The sequence below is a fragment of the Crassostrea angulata genome, chromosome 7 (genome assembly GCF_025612915.1).
Source record: "Crassostrea angulata isolate pt1a10 chromosome 7, ASM2561291v2, whole genome shotgun sequence".
Taxonomy (NCBI): domain Eukaryota; kingdom Metazoa; phylum Mollusca; class Bivalvia; order Ostreida; family Ostreidae; genus Magallana; species Magallana angulata.
The window spans coordinates 22,088,246-22,102,686 of NC_069117.1; the positions used below are offsets into that span (position 1 = coordinate 22,088,246).

Consider the following 14,441-nt stretch of genomic DNA (forward strand, 5'->3'; position numbering starts at 1 on the left):
TCTACGTAAGAATCAAAGATTTATGTAAGGGTCTGGCTACACATAGTCACTAATGTTCTTTAAATTTCATACATAGGTGTAAAACGCTAAAAGACACTAAAAGTTGGTTGCTGGAGGCAACCGTTGCCGTAGTAACCGATGTTAAGATGGAAAAATACCAAAACTTACCTAATTTGAAGCCATATTAGAAAGTTTTGTTCACTCATATAAAATATTAGACATAAAACAATCTTTGTCCTTTGGGAAATTTTTATGTCAAAGATAAAAATTGTCGGAGAAATCAATGCTTTTGAAATGTTATCATGGAAACCTTTATTATTCAATTTTACATCCCTTTCATTGCCCATGCGATATGAACATTTTCTTTTAAGAAAAACATTACATGTAACACTTAGCAACTATGGTAACAAGACCAAGTCATAGGGTAATCTGAAGTAATTGAAGGTGATTTTGGTATGCTGTAATTCTAGAATATTGAAAATTTTAGCAATTGCATTTGTTTATATTGTTAAAATATGCCGTAATTTTTATTACATCACAGGAAAAGCTTTGTTTTGCAACCAAAAAAGTGTTGTTCCTATGGAAATTAAAACTGCATTGATAATCACACAGATATTCTTACTTTTTAAAGACAGCGAACAACGCCTTTACTTAGTTCAGGACATAAACTTGATTTGTTCTCACCAATCGATATAAAATAGTTATACTTTATGTGTGAATAAAACCCGTTCGAAAAAGCCTCAAAATTTTAGAATTTATCTCACTTTTGAGCATGTTACAATAGCAACGGTTTTCAGTTTCATTTTTATATTCTTAATTTGCACTATCATAATAGTGAGTTAAAAAATTCTAGGTTTGCATTTTCATTTCAAATCAAATAAAGAAATATTTATCAAATTCTGTTCAGTTACCTGGCAACAGTTTAAAGATACGTATTGCACCATTAATGGTTTTCTTTCTTGTAAAAAAAATTACAATTTTTTAAAATAATATACTCTACCCTATAGACTCCAAACTGTTTACGTTACTCAAAATATGTTGTCAAATAAGCATTAAAATGCTATTTTGACATCTTTTCTATCTATTACCATCGCAACGGGACCACTTTGCAAATAATATATGGTGTTAGGCTTATTTGCCCATTAATTTCTTTAAATTGTAAAGTATGAAAAAAATCCGTGACTATCCGTGGCCACCGAATTTTGATTCTTACAAAATTGATCTTAATTCGCATCAATATAAATCTTATTGCAACTGTTCTGTCAGGTTAAGTGGTCATAGCAAATAAATCATTAACTATTAAATGTATCGCAAAAAATCTTCAAAACAGTATACATTCAATGCATTCGTTAATAAATGAGCAGTCCTGTAATTTCATCAATATGACAAATGCCAAAAAGACAAAAATAATACATAACATGGACTTTTATACCGTTTTCTATACATAATTATCTTGATTCTTTCTCTTTATAAACAATAACTTAGTCTTACCTTCCTGTATCATTTGTCTTTCTATGTGAATTCTAGAGGAATAAGAGTAAGAAAACGTAGTGAAGAGTCCATTCAAATAATAATGATTGTCTGTTGAAAGCTCGTTCCCTTATCCAATTTTCGAAAACTCGATATGACGGGAAAGTCTGTAAAAGAATGCTTCAGGGCATATCGATTCTATGATTGCTGTATTATCATTATCTTCATTATTATTACAGAAACAATGTTAATGACTAAACATCTGTATTTACTTCACTCAAAGCCGTATAAATGTTTATTAGCACTTAACAAGAGGGTTGTTGTATTTATACTTGGCATTATATGAAGATACAAATATGTTGGTTAAATAAACTTCAAACACTTCGATTCTGAACAAAACATGCAAGCATGTGAGTCGAGTTTATCAACATATAAGAGGTCACTGGCAATTTCCCACCCATTCCCCCTCACAGTTTAATATTGCCTATTTAAAACATGTTTAGAACACAATTCGAAATTTTTGAAATTATTATTGGGGCATCAGAATCTATTGAAAATCGCGTGAGCACGAAAGAAGATGAGAAAATTTGGAGTGACGCAATTCTATAATGTTTCGTTAGGACTACTCGCATATGTTTCGATAGCCGTATTGAATGTTTGACTTTTGTACTACTTTCACGTACACCGGATTCTGACTATGCATATTTAGTGTAGCAAATATTTCCATTCAATAAGAAGTCATTACGTGATTGAAAAGATATACAGTTTCCTATTGGGTGTTCCGAATGCCGTAACTGTATTATTTCACAAGAGAAATAGTTGTCTCAATATTAGAACTTGGAGACCATTAGAATCAGAGAAGACCATTATTTATCGCAAGATCTAGCATTTGCAGTGAATTTATTGCACCATAAAATGGCGCTGATATTATTCTTAAGGGCTGACACTTAACTTAATGTTGAACATCTATATTTATAATTTACCAATACACAACGAGATACTTGCACCAGAGTAACTTTCTATATACCTTTGATATTTCAATGCCATAATTGAATTTTGCCTGATCAGTAATTGCTGTGAAATTAATTAGAAACATACTATCATTTTTGATAAATTACCCCGAAATAGCAAAAATGAGAAATATCTATTTAAAGTAAACATAGGAATTAAGATTTGAAAATGTTTGAATATATAAAATGCATAAATTCGTTTCTTTAATGCAAAGTTTAAGTTTTTATTGAAAGAATTTTTAAAATGATGTTCAGAACGAAGTAACAGAGATCGCAGACTGCTAAATATAATTGACATCATGACGGAAAGTGTAGGGCGAGTTCATCATGCATCGAGCAGACACTTTGGATCGGACACCTTTGGTTTGAATATGCCAATAAATATGAATGCATTTTGTTTAGATGAAATGTATTTTTGTGGATCATGAACAATTTGTGTTGACAACTCTTGGTATATATGAAATATTTCTGAATAAATGATGAATGCATAACATGTAGACAAGGGGGGGGGGGGGGGGCTTGACACTACTCCCACATTTTTTTAAAACAGGCTTTTATCTGAAGATATTGACATTCAGTTTATAATTAAAATTGACTTTATGTTTGCATTGGAAATTATTATGTGACGTTCAATTTCCTATGAAAACACTTCACGTCATCACGAATTTTGAATATCTCTATTTATTGTACGGTTAAATGAAAGATTCAAAATTACATAACCAAACTGATATGTACTTAAGAATGAAAAATAATGGTTAAATCATATCTATTTGTTAATAAAACAAATTTCTGGCACTATATTTTAGTCACGAAAGCAAACTAAATACATGTAACATGTTAAGATGGCTGTTCCATATATGTTTCATACAAGTATCTCTGACTAAGGACGTATATAATGGCTTTAAAGCGAACACTTAAAAAGTCGAAAAGTTTGTAATTTTAAACCAACTGCAACAAAAAGAATTTAGGCATAATTGTAATCAATTTCAGTGTTGATTTTTATTCGTGCCTACTCCTCTAAATATCCAGCTCATTTCCTTTTTAAAAACTTCAAGATAAACCCGGCAACATGGCATTCTGCAAGAGCAGATCATGTGTCACATAAGAGAAACAATTATATACAACTTTTTTGTCTAGCATATTACATACAATTTCAAGGTATATATCAGTAGCACAAAATTGTGTAAAAGATGGAAAAGACAAGTAAATTCTTTAACTAGTTATTCTACCACAGAAATAACGAAAGATAACTCGTATTGATTTAAGTTCACAAGAACGATCCAAGGCTTGTGGATCAAATCATTTTTAGCATAAGCAACTTTACAGGTTTTCATCCAATTTGCGATCTTTCTCTTATTATAAAAGCGTGATAAATAACTGAGTTTTGATAAAAGGGAAAAAGAAGCTTGCACACCTCCTATTTACTACATTCCACGTATCTATTCAGACCCACACAGTAAATCTGGAAAACATGATAAAATAAATGGTGACAGATTTTTCTGATGATCTAAATCTGTATTGTAATGACAATAAGAGTACCTAACTGATTAGACTCAGAATTGACATGAAAATGCATAAGATTTTTCAGATATCTCAAGCAAAAATTGATCAGTGGTTTTTAAGCTTTCCTTTCCTTTGATTGTATAAAATTTCCCTTCTGCATTGTTATTAGAATGTGACATTCATGCGATTTTTCAATTATAACAGTAAAAGGTAATTACACCGGGAGGATTTAACGTACTTAATCAGTTAATAGTAAGTGTGTGATATTTGGAAGACCCATATCTTACACTACCTACCTGCAGTGGATTATGTTATACTTATTGTAACAAATTTAAAATACACACGAATATAGCTACAAAAAATCCTTTGGGATTTATATATGTTTCCCCTAATATTCGCTGTCAAGGAACATCTAAAGTAAACATTTCTATGACAATAAATTGTATTGTAAATTCCCCCATCATCCCGATGTTAAGATCACCTGAGTCTGACGTGCGTTTACAATTTTACATTGGTAACTTCTTAAAAACTACAAGGCAAGTTGTTACCATTTTTGGTTTGAACCATCTCTAGGATAAGGGGAATATGGATTGTGAAATTTATGACAAATACCACCCCTGGAGCGCCATGGGTGGTACCAAATTTGCAAAAAAGTTCTAAATTTCCAAAATACTCTCTACAATCACATATTTTTGAGAAATATAAATGCATAATTATGATGTGTGAAATTCATGGCCCCTGGATCAGGGGTCAGATCCTAGGGTGGAGCCAATATGGCCATAAAGTGAAAATGTGTTAAATAGTAGAAATCTTCTTCTCTATTCCCCTATGTATTTTGAAGAAATATAAATGCATGGTTACGATGTCCATGAAGTCTTCTTCCCAAATTATTGTTAACTAACCTAGGTGAAAAGGCCTTGGGTAAGGCCAATAGAAGTTGTGAAAATGTACAACTTTTTATAATATTTTCTTATGTACTTTCACATGTTAATTAAATGCATGGTTATGATGTCCATAATGTCATAATTGTGAAATTCAAGAACCATGGAGCAGGTAGTCAATTGTTTTAATGGGGGAGGGTGTGCCAAATATGGTCATTTAGTGATTGTGTATTTTTTAAGTAACTTGAGTCTATTGTGTAACATATTAATGCTGGTCATGTGTTGTCCGTGAACAATTTCACATTTTTAACTTCCTCTTAAAAACTTTATTATATAATAATCAATTTTTCTTGTGCATTGTATGCTTGTAAGAATAAACTGTTTGCATGTTGTATACATTATACATGAAATGTGAACATAATAAAAGATTGACCATTTAAGGCAAGCAGGTCTCTTTTTACCAAAAGTTTACAATTTTGGCCGAAATCCATTGACTCTCCCCGTCCCTTTTATTGAATTGATGTTTCCAAACAGCAAAATGTAAAAGTGGGGTAACAGTCAGAGAAGTGTCGGATTATGGTTTAGACTCCAAAATGAAGTTAAAAATGCAAACATGGGTCCATCTAACGGCTATTGTCCTCAGGTGACCCTCAAGGCCTGTGAGCTTCTTGTATGTTTAGACTACAGTGACTAAGAAACTTCTCAAAATTTACATTTCTTAATGCTCTACCAAGATATTTCAAATGCTCTGCAAAATATCAGTTGTCAATTTTAAAGTGAGGTTTAAGGTCTTTCAACAGTATATATACAAGACTATACCATGTTTAGTACATATTGAGAAAATGCCATATTCAGAACAAAATGAGGTTTGATTAAGACTTGAGTCTTTCATAAAAAGGAAAGAAGAAATATTAAGCTCCGTATCTAACTATGAAAAATATATTTTGCTTTGTTGATATAAATGGAATTATTTTAATCAACAAATGTTTTGTTCCGCTCCAAACAATTTTTTAAACTAAACTTAATAATATTTTGGGATATACCTTTACCTTTTCTTTCTTCAATTTATCTTCTATGAATTCTTATAAGACCATTATTTTACTACTGACATATTATTTTCCTGATTTATTTTTTTTTTCTTTCAATTTTTTATGTATAGAAATTTTTGATGGTTAAGAACATACTTATGTAAAGCAATGTTCTGAACAATTTTGTAAAATTTGAATCATCGGATGTATTTGTTTTTTATTCTTTAATTTAGATAGCATTTGATAAGAGAGTTCCTACTCTATAGAACCAAAATGTCAATAATGTCAATGTCAAATCAAAGTACCGAAGTACTGTCGGGGTTGATTTTTTTTTATTATTTTCAATTCTAAAATCAACGATATGTTATTTTGCCTGGCAAGTAGTTTCTAATCTGTATTTGAATTATGCACATATTTATAATATGAATTCTCGAGCTTTCCGACAAAAATTTCGATAAAAACTCCATATGAATCATGTTGTGTAATATTTAAAGATATCATAAATTCCATCAAACTGTGTATCAGTAATCGAAATGTTTCTAAAATTGTACACGATATTGAACTCTACATGTAGTCCCGTTCAACCAGACACTCGGCTGTCTCCGTTAATATCCGACTACCAAGAGAGACTCTTTGCTTGTCGGAGATTTACGGATACAGCCGAGCATCTGGTTGAACGAGACTATATTGAACTTTGGCGTAGGAATACACACAACTACTACAAAAGAAAAACCAATTCAATTTTTCGTACTATATAAAATCTGACTATTTTCAAGGTATTTACATGTATAAACACGTTTTTTGAAAAACAATGGTACAGCATACAGTACACCGAATTTATCTATTATTTTCAAGATCTAAGTCTTGTTAGCGGTGATGATTTGTGCTTAGGTCCAAACACTGTTTCACTTTCGGTTTGCCAGAGTAACTGCATAGGAGAGTTGATTAAAATCAACTCCCAAAAATGGATTTTAAGCATGTTTTTGATTTGAAGTAACCAAAAAATTCGAATTCGAGACCTGCAGGTTAGTAGACCGAAGCTTAATTAATTGCGCCACGGAGCATGACACCATATTATGGCGATATAAACTGTTTCACATTGCGTTAAAATCGCCATGTTGTTGATATCCAGTTCTTAAAAAAAATAGAAGAAATGTAAAATCCAGTTGAATTATGTTGTTACAGTTGTTAAAGAACATTTAGACATGTAACTGTGATGCATATATTGTATTGACGAAGCAAAAAGCTGAATGTGGATGCAGCATTTATAAAACGTATATGAATTTGATGTAAATTGTAAAACATCTTGCAATAATTATCATATTTTAAGAGTACAATCAAATAACATGTAGAGGTAGAATAAAAATAATTTTCCTTCGTTTTAACATAGGTTCTCCTTCGATACTTACCTTGTAATTTTCACTAGTTCATTAAAGTACACTATAATTAGAGCTTCGTTAAAACGCATCAAAGTATTGAGATTACAAGTTATCCGTAGTTTGCAATTGGTTGCAATCAGAGATGCTGATCATTATTCACCGGAGGGTGAATATATCCGATATATAAAGTGACAAGTTGCTAATATACCGTGGGTAAATTGGCGGCAAGATGATTGTGAATGGTACCTGCATCAACAAGACTAACGGTCGTGTCGGCGCAACCTTCATCAGCGTCTGGACCGGTGTGTCAAGTTTAGTAGCGGTCATATGGCTGGGCAGATCCATGTACAAACAACGACAATTTTCCCAGCCGAAATTTGTTGCTTTGGTTGTTTGCTTCAGTGATTTGATGTATTCAGGTAAGAAAGTCAATTCGAAAAAAAACCCAGAAACTTTACGTAGAATTATAATTTTTTTCCGGGCTCAATTGTTTTGTTTTATTCTTTATTGTCTCCTTAATCACGAATAAATATTTCCAAGAAATTCAGAAAGACTCTCTACACTATGCATTTTAGGAGAATCCAACAAACTTTGTTTTGATATCAGTTCCATTTCTATGATGTTCATTGTTTGAAGATTCATTCTGAAATGATTACATGAATGAATCTTTCAGTAGTTAACTTAATAAGTACTGAGTGTGTTGAAAGAGCAAATTATTTATTTGCTTGATATATTTATACATATTGAAAAAAAAATAAATTGACACATGAACAAACCTGCATTTTTTGTTTTACGTTTTAACAATAATGTATAATATACATATTATGTAAAACATTTTCTAAAACCCAGGAATAAGCAATTCGCAGTTAGTTGCAATGACATGGCTTGGATACTGTGTTATGGGAGGATTTCAAGGATGCATCCTGCGGGGTTTTGCCAGAAATTCCACCATGGTGGGTTCTCACTTTATGGTGGTTCTCTTGGCAACAGAAAGATTCATTGCCTTGCGGTTTCCATTTCGATACCAGCAGCTTATGACACCTAAGAAGGTGGTGATTGTGGCGGTCAGTTTGTACCTGTATGCGGTAAGTTAATTTAAGAATGCTAGACGGACGGGAACATTGTTAAGCTACAGATGTATTTACCTCTTTTAGACCCATGAACTATTTATAGAGATAAAGGATAATGTTAAAATTTTAAAGCATAAATATATGGAGGTTTTTTTTCCTAAATGATTATTCATTGAAAATAATGTTTAAAAATTTAACAAAAATCCCAAGGTAAACTTGATGACCATCCAGCTTTTTTTGTACTTATTTGATATTGGTCGTTAACTTCAAAGTCTAAAAACAGAATAAATACATCCTTATACCGTTTAATAAGACTTAGTCATTCAATACTTTGTGCATTTTCAGACAACGGATAGGCCATGCGCAAATCTAGCTTTATTTTTTTGTCCAAATGTTATTTAAAGACAATTCTTGTTCATTTTTAATGTTTTAATGAGAATGCGTTTTTTCTTTTGATAAAATTGCTTTATTATTTACCTTTGATTCATGGGTTTAGAAAAATTATTTTTATCCACTTTAGAATAATTTTTTAAAGAGAAAATAATTATGGCCATAGGGCAATAAAATTTCTACAGGATATTTTTATTTCCCGTCGGATCAAGTACCTGTTTGTCGTATGCGATTTATGCTGAATTTTTGCAGAAATCGCTACCTCATTAGTCGCATGAACTATCAAAGAAAGCAATCAATTGGTTTTACATCTTTCTTTTAGCAAATCGTTAAATCTATCATAAAAGGTTAAAAAAAAATATATCAAAATAATTGTTATATACATTAGTATGTATACAGAGACAGGCTATGAGAGAGAAAAAAGTTAATGGTAAATAAAAAGTGATGTACATGCAGATGAACACATTATTAAAAGTTATAAATTGGCAAGTAAATTAAAGTTTATTACATTTATATCCTATATAGATGTCACCTTAATTTTTCGCCGGTGACAACACTCCGCCTGTGACAATACTGTCTATACACATATAGGGAAGACGTTGTATCAAACATTAAAGAATGTTTTGAGAAACTACTCCCTTAATATTCTAATCGCAGTATGGCGTGTTTTCCGAAATCAAACGCATCTTGTATCTTTGCTGATATAGTATATGTGTGACTATTTTTTTAATAAAAGGTTTGTAATGGTTAATCAGTATGACACATCTTTATTCCAGGACGATTTTGTCCACCATTAATTTATTTTCAAGTAAGCTACTGCCAGTGTTGTCTTTCTGATACCATTATTCACCATTCGTTTGCATTTTAAGCATGTTCAATGCTGATGTTTACTTTAGTCAGCAGGCATGTAACATAACTTTTGAAAGTGGTGGAGGCAACCACATCCAAAATTTCTTGACAAGCAAAATATAAAAAAGGAAAATTCCTTAAACCCCGACAATCCTAATACGGGGGGGAGGGGGGTGTTTGGGAGGATACGTTGTTTTCCTTTACTTAAATTTCACTCACTCTTGCTTTCCTTATTTTTTTCTTCCGTTTCTTGTATGCTCCCTAAAAAGGGGAGGGGCCAACTGCATTATAATTCAATTTTATTTATATAAATTTTAAACAAAAATCAGTGCACATTTTTAGCAACCTTCTATGCAAGATTTCACACAGACCGTAAAAGATTTGCCAGTTTATCATTTTTTCATAATTCACTCCTTTATCTTTTTCTTTCTCTCATTCAAGTCATGAGCGGTTAATGTAACCTTCGCCTACAAAAACATGCAGAAACTTTCCACCTTTCGGATATTGCACTTTAAAAAAACATAATTATTAATTTCTACAGATCTTCCTTGCGACCTTGCCATTAATGGGAGTGAACAAATATGGATATCAAACGTGGTGCGACTTCTTTTGGAACGACACTTCTCCCGAGGGCAGATTCTTTGTCATTTTGTACCTTTTACAAGGTAATTGTTCACATTCAGCAGCCTGAAGGTCAAAAAGATGCAATGTGGCATGCATTTTTGATATGAAATACAAACCATTTACATATTAAAACCTTGTCGTTATGCTTATATAAATTAACGAAGACAATTATTGTTCAACATTAAAGCAGTCATTTTGGATATAAAACAATCTATAAAATTTACACAATTAACAATTAATTTAAGGGGGTTGACGTTTTAACTTTATATTTAATAGATCAGTGTACTTACCACTCCTGTCTTCTGTGTTGTTTTTTTTTGTAGGAATGGGTTGCATGCTGTATACAGTATTTTGTAATATCAGTGTGGTACACGAATTGCTTGCAATAAGGCGGAGAATTGGACCAGGATCCAAAGTTATATCATTCAAAGAGAAGCTCGACCATTTCAAGTTCATGGCAATCATGACGTTTGTTTCCGTTGCTTATATTGTGTGTTCAACACCATATCTGGTAAGCTGAGGTCAAGGTTTTTATTGCGTTATCTTTTCCAGAACTTCTTTAACTTATTCGTGGCGAATGTTTCTAGTGATCAAAATCATGAAAATAGCATTTTGAGTCTACTAACGAGGGTTGTTCGGAAATTTTGCGGGCAACACGAATATTTCCCTTATTAAGTGATGAATTTTGGTGAAAATTGGCAAAAACGATAAGAAAACTCCAAAAAATTAATATTTAATCTAGAAATACTAAAAGAATATTTGATAGTTTTGTTTACTGTAATGTTGTTAATTTTGAATTTACCGGGTATTTGTAAATTTTGTATTTACTGCCACCCGGTAAATTTAAAATTTACAACATGTCATTACGACGGTAGATAACATGTCGGCGGTCAGGATACCCGGCGCAGGCATAAACTAAACATGTTCTTACAAGTACTAGTCTCCGTAGACTTACAGTTAATGGTAAAAAGAAAACGAATTAACTATGCTTTTTTTCGTTCGTTTGTAAGGTGTTTAAAACACAGGAGCAATGGAAAGCGTTAAAATGACTCTGCGATAAGTTTGCGGTTGCTCTGAGTCACTTAACAGAGGCACATTGGTCATCTTACCTGGAATGATCTAGTATTACCATGGACTAAAAACTTTTTACATTGATAAACTCTATCCTGAATTAAGTTATAGGGAAATTTCAAGGGTTTATTTTTCCCTACAAGATGAGGAGAAAATGTCTCAATAATTATAATTTCCAATCAGCTTGTATGTAAAAATATGTCTACAAATAACTCATTTAATTTAATAGCTTTACAATGGTATTGAGTCTTCATTTTTTTCTACCTCTTGGATTGAAGAAATACAAACGTTTGAATATCTCGACCTATAACTGATTAATGGATTCCATATTTTGGACTATCAAAAACAATGGAGCCTACATACTCATACATGTATTTATACGGCGACAAGATTTTAGTTTATTAGGCTTTAATGAAGCAGATAATTTTATCGCAAGAGCAACTAAAAGTAAGGATTTAAAAGCCAACAAACATCAAGTTTTGAATGAACATTGATTTATATTTGCTTTTACCCCCCCCCCCCCCCTTGCGCATGCACAGTTGTGTTGTATATGCAATGCCTCGTTTAAAGTAAAAATTATGTTGTAAAATAGAAATCGGCCAATTTCGTTAAAAAGATAAATATTGATACGATTAGTTTTCATGTTATATGAACTAACATCGACTGCGTATTTAGTCTGTCTATGTTTCCTTTTTGCAGGTAAGACTTGCATGCAATCAGTTTGGCTTCAATTTATCAGTGACCAAAGACTTTGATGCTGTGAGGATGTACATAGTCAACAACATGACCAATTCCTACTTTATTTTATTCATCCAAGCTTTGTTCCATCCTAAAATAATAAACAAATTTCGCGCTTGCTGTAGACGGAATGAACAAGAAATTGAAACAAACGCGAGAAATACCCAGTCTTCTGAAGTTGTCTGACAAACATAGTAATGAACCTAAGAGTGATGGCTACACTTTTATCGTTCATAATTGATTTTTATGTTTTTTTTTCTCTGTTCTGAATCTAATTGAGAAACTTGGAATGTCATTATCATTAGAGTTTGCAGTAAAACAAACTTGTTGTATGTATACAATTATATATATGATTTTTCCTTGGTTTGCTTGATAAGTATATTTTGTCATACAAAAAAAATCTTTTTTGAAGTATTTAAGTTAGTCCATCCATAACTAAGGTGAATTTAACAATTTTGATTGATCTATACTACATCAAATACATATTTATACCCCCGCTCCGAAGGAGAGGGGGTATACTGTTTTACCCTTGTGTGTCTGTCTGTCTGTCCGTCCGTCCGTCTGTCTGTCTGTCTGTCCGTCCGTAACAAAAATTTCTGTCGCATTTATCTCAGCAACTATTTATCGCAGATGCTTGAAATTTTAACACAGTGTTTGTTAAGGCATGCCATATCGCGGGATATATTTTTGTACCAATCGGACGTCAAGTTCCTGTTAAATGACGACTTTGCTTATTTTTTAACCAAAATTTTCAAACAAATTTTCGTCAAAGATTTCTCAGCAACTGTTTATCGCAGATGCTTGAAATTTTAACACAGTATTTGTATAGGCATGCCATATCGTGGGATGTATTTTTGTACCAATCAGACGTCAACTTCCTGTTAAATGACGACTTTGTTTATTTTTTGCCAAAATTTTCAAACAAATTTTCGTCAAAGAATTCTCAGCAACTATTTATTGCAGATGCTTGAAATTTTAACACACTATTGGTTTAGGCATGCCATATTGTGGGATATATTTTTGTATCAATCGGACGTCAACTTCCTGTTAGATGACAACTTTGCTTATTTTTTAAACATATTTTCAAACAAATTTTCGTCAAAGATTTCTCAGCAACTATTTATCGCAGATGCTTGAAATTTTAACACAGTGTTTGTTAAGGCATGCCATATCGTGGGATATATTTTTCTACCAATCGGACGTCAACTTATTGTTAAATGACGACTTTGCTGATTTTTTAACCAAAATTTTCAAACAAATTTTCGTCAAAGATTTCTCAGCAGCTATTTATCGCAGATGCTTGAAATTTTAACAAACTATTTGTTTTGGCATGCCATATTGTGGGATATATTTTTGTATCAATCAGACGTCAACTTCCTGTTAAATAATGACTTTGTTTATTTTTTGCCAAAATTTTCAAACAAATTTTCCTCAAAGATTTCTCAGCAGCTATTTATCGGAAATGCTTTAAATTTTAACACAGTATTTTTTAAGGCATGCCATATCGTGGGATATATTTTTGTACCAATCGGACGTCATCTTTCTGTTAAATGAGTACTTTGTTTATTTTAGCCAAAATTTTCAAACAAATTTTCCTCAAAGATTTCTCAGCAGCTATTTATCGCAGATGCTTGAAATTTTAACACACTATTTGTTTAGGCATGCCATATTGTGGGATATATTTCTGTACCAATCGGATGCCAGCTTTCTGTTAAATGTCGACTTTGCTTATTTTGCATATTCACATCAGAGCGGGGGTATCACTAGTGAGCATTGGCTCACAGATATCTTGTTTAAAGCTATTATAAGGCTGACATAGACCAAACTTGGGTGTATGTACATGTATGTAGTCAATTAAATCAACTTTGTGCACTTAATACTTTTTAAAAGAGTTGTCTGCCCTATAGGAAAATTGATAAAATTATTTTCTGAAAATATGTATGGTAAACTATGAATCATTTTCGCATATTCGAATACGTTGATAGCTTTGCAACTTTTTACCAAGAGAAATGTAAGAAAATTACTTGTACGAAAGAAATATATTTAAAAATGCATTTTTCCCTTAGACTTCAATGTTAACTTCAACATATGATAAATTTATTAAAATTAATTTTTTTTAAAGATTTCAAAGGTGCAACTTTATTATTTAATAAACCCTTAAAATCACACTAAGATTTTAGTGATCAAAATTGCAATCTATTAGATATGAAATACGATAGTTATGGATGGACTACCTTAAGTTGAGATGAAATATGCATTATTGCTTAACACAGCTCGTAGATAGGCACTTCTCGTCATATCTCTCTTTCATCATCGATATCCTTAAAACCCAAATAGAAGTCGCACACCTCTAAGCAGTTAAAAGTATTTTGCTGTAGATCTAGAGGTCTCACCTGTGAGGACGTACATCTTACCTCGTCGTGTTACT

At 32.0% G+C, this 14,441-nt stretch overlaps 2 protein-coding genes across 3 annotated transcripts in view; one reads left to right on the plus strand and one right to left on the minus strand.

The window, feature by feature from the left end:
• Positions 1-1,624, minus strand: part of LOC128192163 (glycine receptor subunit alpha-2-like) — a 28,248-nt gene extending 26,624 nt beyond the window's left edge. Inside the window, exon 1 of one of the 2 annotated variants that reach the window (XM_052864645.1) lies at positions 1,492-1,624. The gene's annotated coding sequence lies outside the window, so the exon portion shown is untranslated. The remainder of the gene's footprint in view (positions 1-1,491) is intronic. The other variant, XM_052864646.1, reaches the window with a different exon arrangement.
• Positions 1,625-7,385: 5,761 nt separating this feature from the next.
• LOC128157155 (prostaglandin F2-alpha receptor-like) lies at positions 7,386-12,495 on the plus strand. The gene is made up of 5 exons (XM_052819571.1): positions 7,386-7,690; positions 8,121-8,356; positions 10,122-10,245; positions 10,528-10,715; positions 11,975-12,495. The coding sequence occupies exons 1-5, from the start codon at positions 7,501-7,503 to the stop codon at positions 12,197-12,199; spliced, it is 963 nt and encodes a 320-aa protein (XP_052675531.1). The 5' UTR covers positions 7,386-7,500; the 3' UTR covers positions 12,200-12,495.
• The last annotated feature ends 1,946 nt before the right edge of the window (positions 12,496-14,441 follow it).

Excerpts from the sequence above, each read along its gene's own strand:
- LOC128157155 (XM_052819571.1), top strand. The coding sequence starts at position 7,501 with ATGATTGTGAATGGTACCTGCATCAACAAGACTAACGGTCGTGTCGGC. Across the intron at positions 8,357-10,121 it reads TCAGTTTGTACCTGTATGCG|ATCTTCCTTGCGACCTTGCC; the intron begins GTAAGTTAATTT and ends TAATTTCTACAG. Across the intron at positions 10,716-11,974 it reads TGTGTTCAACACCATATCTG|GTAAGACTTGCATGCAATCA; the intron begins GTAAGCTGAGGT and ends TCCTTTTTGCAG.